Source organism: Corvus hawaiiensis, chromosome 2, assembly GCF_020740725.1.
Source record: "Corvus hawaiiensis isolate bCorHaw1 chromosome 2, bCorHaw1.pri.cur, whole genome shotgun sequence".
NCBI lineage: Eukaryota > Metazoa > Chordata > Aves > Passeriformes > Corvidae > Corvus > Corvus hawaiiensis.
The window spans coordinates 52,529,439-52,539,524 of NC_063214.1; the positions used below are offsets into that span (position 1 = coordinate 52,529,439).

At 44.9% G+C, this 10,086-nt stretch overlaps 1 protein-coding gene across 1 annotated transcript in view; it reads right to left on the reverse strand.

Annotated features, from left to right (window-relative positions):
* The window catches only part of UBL3 (ubiquitin like 3), a 58,739-nt gene extending 57,184 nt beyond the window's left edge, over positions 1-1,555 (reverse strand). Inside the window, exon 1 of the mRNA XM_048294996.1 lies at positions 892-1,555. Coding sequence (XP_048150953.1) covers positions 892-918 — 27 coding nt within the window. The 5' untranslated portion in view covers positions 919-1,555. The remainder of the gene's footprint in view (positions 1-891) is intronic.
* Positions 1,556-10,086: the final 8,531 nt, after the last annotated feature.

Here is a 10,086-nt window from a genome sequence, read left to right on the forward strand (position 1 = left end):
GTGGAGATACATGAAAATATTCTGCTGTGAGAATAAAGAATTAACATATCAAACTGCAGCTACAAGTTCGTGGGTGTTTTTTTCCAATTAAGTGACTTATGAAAATATATCCTGATTTATGGAAATGCATACAAATGGAGAAAGTCGTGCTGAACGGAAGATTACCTAGCAGACCTGATTCACCCTACCTCTTCACGCTCTGTTATATCTTCCTATTTTAAATGCATCGAGCCGAGTATCCAATACAAGCTGAAGTACAGTCCGCCATAAGAAGTACTAGGAGTGCCCTTGAAAAATGTCCAGATTGCAGCTAGTGCACAAAGGACCTCGCCATGAAAATAAAGCGCATGAAGATTTCTCTCTCGCTGTTGAGCCGGCAGCAAGTGAAGAGATTAACTTCCCACCAACATCGGAAGACAAAGCGTTGGCAAGACACAAGCCAAGTTTAAGAGGTTTAGAAAGAAAGAAAGGAAAAAAAAATTAAAAAAGAAAGAAAGAAATGGGTCGAGCAATTCATCCCGAATGCTCTGCTTCGTATTTGTCTCCCCCACAAAAAATGCTCGACTGAGCTGAAGAGCCGTGCCACACGACCCAAGCGTGAGCACTCCGGTACTGACTGCCATAGGTAAGGGAGCCTGGCATCCCCCTTCCCTGGCTACACGGGAGGCGACGCTGCAGATCTCCCACTCCACCATCAAAAAGCGAAGCAGAACCAGCATCAGGGGCGGGAGGGAGAAGGTAATTAACTGGGAACTTTATGTTCCTTAAATATGCAACCAAGACCTTTTTTTTATTCCCACGGCCCTCTTCTTTCCATGTTCTCTGTCAAAAGCAGGCTGAAATAAACGTTATTCTATAATAAAACTATTAAATAAACAGTACAAGACTCACCATATCAGCTGGAACGCTGCTGGACATTTTGATGTTACCCTAAATGGCTTAAAATCAACTTTAAAAAAAAAGAAAGAAAAAAAAAAAAAAACCAGAGCAGCAGCACCAAGAGCAGCCTGCCGGAGATCTTCAAGATGCAAAACCGGTGTCAATATCGGAGGCAGCAGCTTCCACGTCCCCTGCGCGAAAGAGAAGAGGTGCCCGATAAGCAGCGGGGAAGGCGGCCGGCTGAGGAGCAGGAATATCCAGGGGCAGCGGTGCCGGGCTGGACCGGAGGAACCAGCGGGAGACCAGAGATGGCAGCAGATCTCTGTCAGCGGCGGCAGCAGCAGCACCAGCGGTGCCAGGTAGACCAGGCAGCAGGACTACACCGCCACATGAGCTGCGTGTGGGCTTTTTCCCCCCTTCTCTCCCTTTGCCTTCTCTCCCAGCCTCGACAAATGACGACGGGATGATTCACACGGGATAATAGTGCGTCCAAGTCACCTCCTCAGTCGGCGCAGGCGACCCGGGCACGCAGGCAGGACCTGGCTCCTGCCCCGGGCGGCGGGGCAGGGAGGCGGGAGGGCCGGGGTGGGCCCGGGGCCGCTGTGGAGGACGCCGGGCTGCGGCCCCCTCTAGGCGGTGTGCGGCATCCAACAGCGCCCGGCGGGGACGCGGGCCGGGGCGGGAGGGAGGGCGGGCGGCCAGAGGGGAGAGCCCTCCCCCGCGGCGCTCGGCGGGGGCCGGGGGGCGTTCGACGGCGGCCGCCTCCCGCAGCCTCAGCTCTCCGCTCGCATCGCCGCCGCCGCCTCCTCAGCCCGCCCTCCCTCCCTCCCCCGCCTCGTCCGCCGGCGGGTCCGGCCGCCCCCCGAGAGCCGCGCTGCGAGCCGGAGGTGCCGCTCCTTCAGCGCGATCCTCGCCCGCAGCCGCCCCCTGTCATCTTCGGCTCAAGCCAACATGGCGCCTGCCGAGCCGAGCGAGGGGACGCGGCAGGGGAGACACGGACCCTCCGCCGCCGCCTCCGCCACCCCCGCTCCCGCCGCGTCACACGCCGCCGCCCCGCGCGGCACCATGGGGCTTGTAGGCGGCCAGGGCCGACCGCCGCCGGGGCGGGGCCACCCGCCCTCCGCAGGCCCCCGTCCCGTCCCGTCCCGCCCCGCGGCCGGAGCCTCTCGACCCTTCCGCGCTCCTGCAGCTCGGCCGGGGCGGCACCCAGGGGACTCCGCGGCACCGGCTCCCCCTCCGGGCAGCAGAGACGCCCCGACCGTCACGTGAATGGGCGCTTTCCCCCTGCGGGCGCTGCAGCTCCCTCAGGGGCGTCGGGCGCTCCCCTCACAGCCCCTGCCTCCCACAGCGGGTGCCGTTCCCGGCGTGTCGGCCCGCGCTGTCCCCTTGGGCGGCTTCCAAAAAAAAAAAAAAAAAAAAAAAAAAGTAATTGCCATAGAATGTTTAGGGTTTGGAATGGACCTTAAAAGATCATCTAGTCCTAACCCATCCAGCCACTAGACCAGGTTGCTCAAGGCCTTATCCAACCTGGACTTGAACACTGCCAGGATTTGGGTATCCAACACGTCTGGGAGAAACCTTTTCCAATGCTCCACAGCCCTCTGAGTAGAGTTTCTTCCTAATGTCTCTATTTCCCCTCTTTATATTTGTATGCGTTACTCCTTGTCCTATTACCCCTTGTTTTATCATTACAGTTCCTGACAAGAGTCCCTGTACAGATTCCCTGTAGATCGGCTACATATTCATGTTAACTGTTTTAATTGTTTTGCACCCCAAATCTTCAAGTTTGGGCCTGTACATCACGTTTTTGTATTTCTCATTCTCACATTATTCTTTAGGTTTTTCTTGAGGGTTTTTGGGTTTTTATAATTATTTGTTTGTTTCTTTGTTTCCCAAATTGTGTCTTTTTAATAATGAAAAAAAAGCTCCTGTAAGATTCACAGTGCAAACAGTGACTGCCACCTTGGAAGCACCTGGAGAAAGGGCACTCCCTCATCATGTCAAATGCCGCTTCAAAAGCCACCTTGCTTCCTGAAGAACTCTGCATTTTGTTATGGATCCAAGTTATCAGAAACTGTGTGTGCAATGAGTGTTTTATCCCTTATTCCAGGTGGCTCCTGGAGATCAGCATTCAACAAAGAAAGGCAGTGCCTGATGAAAAGTGCACTGCAGCTCAAATACACACAAAAAAATCCACACAAGGCACATGTCTAATGAAGAAATGAGTTGGGCTTTTAAGAGGGGTGTGGATAAGCACATTCACATACCAATACTGTGAAACTGTCCAAGAAAAAAAAATAAATCAAGAAAATCAAGCAGATGGTGACAGATGGTTCCTTTGTGGACAAATCTCATGTAAAACCACAGGAAATTAAGACATAGTTGTTCCCTTTAATTCTAAAAGTTCGAGTCTGCCTTTCCTGTTTTAGGACTTCATACTGCAAAGGCAACCCCTGACAAGACACTGTCCCTTGCAGGGGTTATAATTCTTTATTTTGTACTCTGCCCCAAAATAGTACAAAAGTACTGACTTCAGAAGATAGATCTGACAGCAAGAAGTCCTGTTTGATGCCAGGGAAAAAAGTTGGGGGCCAACAGATGTGGCTCTACATGTGTGACCTCTGTGAGGATTCTATACTGTCACATTGTGTGACTTTAGGCACGTCACTCCCTCTCTTGTCAGCCTAATTTACTTGGATGGTACATTTTTGGGAGTCAGTGGCAACCCCAATCTCAGTCAGGCCTTCTAGACACCAACAGGATAAAAGGTCTTGTGTTTGTGGGAGTAATAGCAAATTGTTGAAGCACCGCTTACTCTTTCTCTGACTGGATATCCTTGAGGAACAGAGAAAGTACCAGAGGAGAGTTAAAGAGATGAGACTTGAAAGATGGGTCTCCATTTCAAACATTATGTATTCTCAGGTATCTATGATTTTCTGATTAAATCAGTGACAGACTAAGAAATTATAACAGATCTTGCTTAGTAGAGTTTATACTTAGAACCTTACTAATGTAGGCTTTTCCCTGAAAAACAATCAATCAATCAAACAAACAAACCCCAAGAAACTTATATACAACAGTTTAATCAGCATCTTAATATCTGCTCCAAGGCCGTCCTGCAGACCAGCCCTTCACTCCTCTCAGACAGCAGCCCTGTATAGGTGCCTCGAGGTGATCCAGGTAATTTAGGAGGTGCCCTGCCCATACCTTTCCTGCCAGCACTCTCATAGCAGGGGCAAGAGAACAGGCACCACAACTGCTTTACAGGCACTGCACATCACAGCTGTCTCCCAATGTAAGCTGAAATTGGTGGCAGCACAATTATGTCCTTGGCCACTCTGTGACTGCTGAGGTGCATGGTCCTTCCCACCTCCTCTGCTACAAGCTGGCAACACAGATAGCAGGGCTTTGTAATCCTTTGCAGCTCACAGGGTGGATTGCCAAAGATTATGTGGAAATACCCTTCCTCTGAACATCAAGAAGTCCATGCGCCCAAGCAAGTCAGGCAAGTAAAGACAGCAACAAGCACAGGCAAACTGGACAAGGGGTCAGCAAGGCAAGCAGGCAGCAGCAGGGCACATCCACTGCACTGGAGATGGCCCTTTTTAATATTCAGATGGAGGAACTCTTCTGTGGTACACAGTGATAAACACATCCATAGGACATAACCACAGGAAAGAAACCAGCGTGATTCTATGGGTTTTGCTTTTTTCCCTCTCTCTTAGCAGTACATGAAGAGGAAGGATCATGTGTTGGTGAAGCAGTGGGGCACAGGAGGAGTCAGGAGTCTTGAATACTCTGAGTTCTTGGTACTTTGTGTATGCAGTTGACTTGGTCAGCTTTTCTGCCAAATGTTGTATAAATGAGGATCGGCTCCTCTCTGATACACAGCTGTACTGATCAAGAGATGTCGATTACCTTTTTAATGATTATTATGATTACCATCTATTTGAATCTACAATTATGACTGCTGGCCAGAATGCTCCAGTATTAGGCACAGCACAGTGTAAGTACATATCTTGTCCTGTCCTGAAAGGTTCATAGTGCTGGGTTTACCCAACAGCTGATATTTATATCACATTCAAATGATTATTTTTTCCCCTGGCTTTCTTCTGTGATGACCAAACACAAATGAATGGAGGATCTGGTAAAACTGGCACATGCTGGAGAATGTTTCAGGGTGATTTTGTGATGGCCAAATAACTAAAAAGAGGTGCTGAATGATGATGCTGGTAGAAGTTGCACTACTTATGATGACAGGGGTAGAACCTACCAGTTTTGTAGAGGTGAGGTCATGTATTTGAAATGCAGGGTGGTCAAATATAAAACAGAAAACCAATCTTTTCTCTTTGGGATGTATTAAGAAATGCTGTTATGATAGTATTCATTTCACATTTGCAGAGAGAGGAAATGAGAGTTGTGGTCAGCAGTAGTTGTCTGGAACAAGGGACCCTGCAAAAGCATAACCACAGGCTGAGTCTGGGATCAGCTTACAGATAAATCCCAAGCAAGTGCTACAGGCATACACATCTGAAAACGAATCTTTTCCACATCCAAAGATCAAGGAAAAAAGGGGAAATGCTGTTCAAGAGGAATGCTAGCAACATAGAAAGCTTAAAAGGCTATTTTGTTTTTGGGGCCTAATCCTGTACTCAGATGCACAAATCTTTTTTCCATTAAGTTTCCTTTGCAGAACTGTCATTTGAATTTAGACATCCGGGTACAAAATAATTCATCATCATTACTTTAGCAATTTATGGGGGAAATTGATGAGGTATACAACTGATACTTCATTCCTCATTTGAAAAATATGCCATGGCACAAGTAGAATTTGGCTGTTCTGTATTCCCTTAGAGAGGAATTGTGCCAGGTATCCACAAGTAGACTGGGCTGAGGATTAAGCGTTTCATGGCCATCAGTACTAGTTGAAAGCTGACTCTGTACTGAGACATGCTTAATAGGAATAAAAGGTCTGTTATACTAAATCAGATTAGTAGTCCAGCCAATGTGATATCCTGTCTCCAGCAGTGGCCAGCATCAAATGCTTCAGAGAAGGACACACAGACTCCCACAGTGGACAATCATGTTATGATCATCTTGTTTGCTAAGTTTCCACTGCTGCCAAGGCTGCCAGAGAGGCTGGTTTATGCCCTGGAGCACAAAATTTCATGTCCTTTATAGCCTTAATGGCAGCATAACCCATTGTTAACATGTGAGAGCAATTGCCGTTTTTCAGAAGAGCAGCGCTCTCTCCCGAGAGTTGTTATTGCTGGGGTTGGAGACCAAGTCGAACCTACATCCCACGACTGTCATTAAAAGCTCTCAGCTCAGTACTGTCTTCCAGTGTTTTCTCTTTGTGAGCTGCAAAGGATTACAGGAGCATCTTCAGGAGAGGTAACACACCATCAGGAAATTTCTTTTAAGGCGATTTCTGATTTGTCTCCAGATTTTTCAGAGCACCCTGAGAAGGTGAAAGGCTCCCAAGACAAAGGGTTTAATTCTTTGGGGGTTGGCTGTGGGACAGATCAGGATTCTTTCCCTCTCTGGCAGCCACAGCAGCAAGATATCCAGGGCAGCAAGGAACACACTGGGTTACTCAACAGGATACTTTTAGTACCGCTGTAGAAACACGTGGCTTTTTTTTTTTTTTTTTTTTTAACTCTTACAGAGCCAAGTTTGCATTCAACTCAGTATGAGTCAGTCACACTGAACTCAGGTGCCTTACAAAGAAGTGTTCAGGCAAAAAAGCTGCACTGGAAATGAGGGCTGGATCCCACAGAGTGCTTGCCACCCGCTGTCTGTACTGCTGGTTTCTCGTTCTGGCCTCTGCAAAAAATTCATATTTTGTGTGTTCAGGTTGGTTTGTTTTTTTGTTGTTTTTTTTTTTTTTTACTAAACTGACTCCTTTCCCCTTGGAAGAACATTGATTTTTGCCTGTTTGCTGCTTCTGTGTCAAGCCAAACCAGCATGTGGGTCCTATCAGCCTCTCCATCAATGCCAGCAGGCTTCTGGGAATAGCATTCCTCAGTGCCTCACCTTTCTCCGAGCCACAGGAAGGCAACAGAAGGACCTCTGAGATTTTGTAGAGTTTAGAATACATGCTGCCAGGCAGAATCATGGTTTATTTATTTATTTTTTAAGTTATTCATCAGATTGATCTTGCTGGCAAATAAAAACACACAGCCAGTTTAAACCAACTCACATTGTTCCTCTGAATGCCCCAATATGCTTTAAGGGTTTATTTCCTCCCCTCACATCTGCAGTTCCTGTGTACAAGCAGACAACAATAGGAAACAACTGAGTGACACTGCGTGCCCAAGGTTACTCCTGACCTTCCTGATGCAGCTGAACCAGGCAGGAACCGTGCTCTGCCAATCTAGTGGGTGTTGCAGAGATATGGCATAGTGGTGTTACACTTACTGATGTCGCAAATTATGTCAGCTAACTTCTAAGAGCAAGGGTGAAGACTGATAGAAGAGGGTACAAAGGTGGAATAAGAACAAGAAGCCCCCTAGCCTGTTTTAGAGAGTACTCAAATCACCAGAGTTCTGAAAGTGGTTTAACTATCTGTATATCTAGGAATTAAAGGATGCATCTGTCAAGTTCCTACAGAAAAATAACCCTGAAAACAATTGGAAGAACTCCCTTATTTTATAATATATAAGAAACAGGAAGGAGAAATTTTAGCAGAAAAGCTTCCATCCTGGATCAGCTTCCTGACAACGAGGGGGAACTTTAGGGAGCATTGAGGTAACACTACATTTCTGAACTTGAGACTTGAATTTAACAAAACATAGCAGTAAAATGCTCTTTAATATCAGGAAATAAATATGGGGAAACAAAGAAGTCCTACACAACTGATTGTAAGGGTTATGGTGGCAAAACTTATTAAAATTTGCCTGAGAAGAAGGAGGTCAAAGATCATGAAAAGTGCTATATCAAATTAAATGACAGCTCTGCAGAAAAAGGAACAAGAATTTGTGGCTTTGGGGAATGACTGTTGCAAAACTCAAAGCTGCAAAAGAAATTGTCTGGAAAAAAAAATAGAGAAAAATGTAGGGTTAATGTTCAAGAGAAAATATATTAAGAGGACCAAGTATCAGTCTTAGACTGATCAAGGATGTAGAAGGAAAATGGCTTTGTAAAACTGTTAAACATGAAAGCTAAAGCTCAGATTGCTTGTTGGTGCTACCAGGATCCCAGCTATTGTTTGTGCCTCACAGGAGCCACTGCAGCCCAAGGCTGAGTGTAGCCTATTAGCTGTGCAGAGCCAGAATCGGCAGGGACCTTGGGGTACCAACTGTGTTTTATCATCCCTCTGTCCTGCTGACTGCAGCAGGTTATTTTTTACACTATTAGGCAACTAAGTTCATTTTTTGTTCCTGTAAGGGTGTCTAATGGGCAGCTAAATATTAGTGAGCTCCCATTATAGCTCACATTTACTACTTATAAAATAGTACTAAAAATACTAAATTGAAGTAAGAAATCTTTTTTGCTTCTTTGATTTTCATGTCTGTTATCTGTACTACATTAGAACTACTCAGGGTTTTTTAATTTAAGGACCTTCATATGCCTGTAATTTCAGGCTGTTACGTATATGCATGTGTATATATACTTAAACATATGTTTATAAAGCTCTCAATCTATATGCACACATGCATATTAATACTCTGAACACTTTTTAAATTAGCTGAAGCACTCAGATTACATGCAAATCGAATTGTATACTACTTGAACTGAAACAAAAACCCATCTCAGAATTTGCACTGAGGAGTTAATTGTTGTTTACATAAGTTATGTCAATGTAATAAAATATTTTATTTGCCTTATTTTCTATCATTCATTAGTCTTTAGATGAGAAACAATATCTGAATGAAGCAGTGTCTAGAAATGCTATTTTTAATTGGCTAAGGAGATTGGTTGACCTCTGGTAACTGGTTACTGTTGTTGGGGAGACTCTCCATGAGTGGTGGTGCATTGTTTAAACATAACGGGACAATAGTCTCATGTCATCCATAGGATATGGACACACCAGAGTTTTGTGTTTCTTTTACTTTATTACTATACATGCAAGGCACAATCAACAAAGACTTCCTGAGGATGAATGTTGTCAGTATATGAAACACTGAATAACTGCTTTTTGTTTTGATGAATGTCCCCTTTCTTTCAGATTTAAAGGGGAAAATACAGGAAAAAAATAGCTCTGGGGAATGGAGTCTTGCAGATAGGATTTTTTTTAACAGCCTTTGGGCTGCATTAAATTCTTACAATAATTTTATATGATTTTGACTCCATTGATATAATCTAAATGATTCCAGGCTTACAATATGATGTTAGGGACTGGGCAAATTAATAGGAAGCTGAATTCCATGTCACTTTCAAGCTCACAGTCACTTGGGTCCTGAATGTTGCCAGTGTTGGGATTGATTTTTTGTTTCTCTATTTTCACTTTTGCTGATCATGAGCATGAAACCCAGGAGAGCCTGATTTCATTCCAACCTCCCTTTCTCATGCCAGTCCCAGGGCCTCTGTGGACAGTAATAGGTATTTGTGTTGCAGAGACAACTGCTCCTGAAATAGCCAGCACTAGTAGACTTCTAATTGGTTTACTGTCAGCAAAAGAGCAACAGGATCTGAAAGACTGAGTGGGCAGGTTTTACCATATTTAAGTTTGTTCTATATATGTGTAGTTGCTTTGAAAGAGCTTGAATAGTTTTTATTAATCTCAGTTTTATTAATTTATTAAAATTATTTTAATTAAAAGTTAAATAAAAGGAGGCTGTGTCAGACATCAGTGTTGCTGCTCGCTTATGTTGTGTCTGTCATTGCCCACGGGCTGGTGCCTTGGGTGCCGGCTGCAGTCACAACAGATAGATGAGGAGCAATAGTGTCAATTTTTGTCCGTGTGCAAAAACTTAGGCTACATTTTCAGATTCCCTTTATCATAGCTCTAAGGGTGGGACTCAAGTCATCTAAATCTAGTCCTCTAAAAATATTGGATTTCTTATCTCAGTTACTTTTCCAGCCTCCATCTGTCATCAGTGGAGCAAGGTATGTCCATCACTTTGACCTCTTAGATAAGATTCTTGACTTCCTTCTGTTGGCCATTTTAAAAGCCTGCACAATTAGTTTAGTCTAGATGCTTAATTTTTATACAGATGAAGATAACCTTTGTGATTTCTGTCCAATCTCTCTCATTTCTCCTCA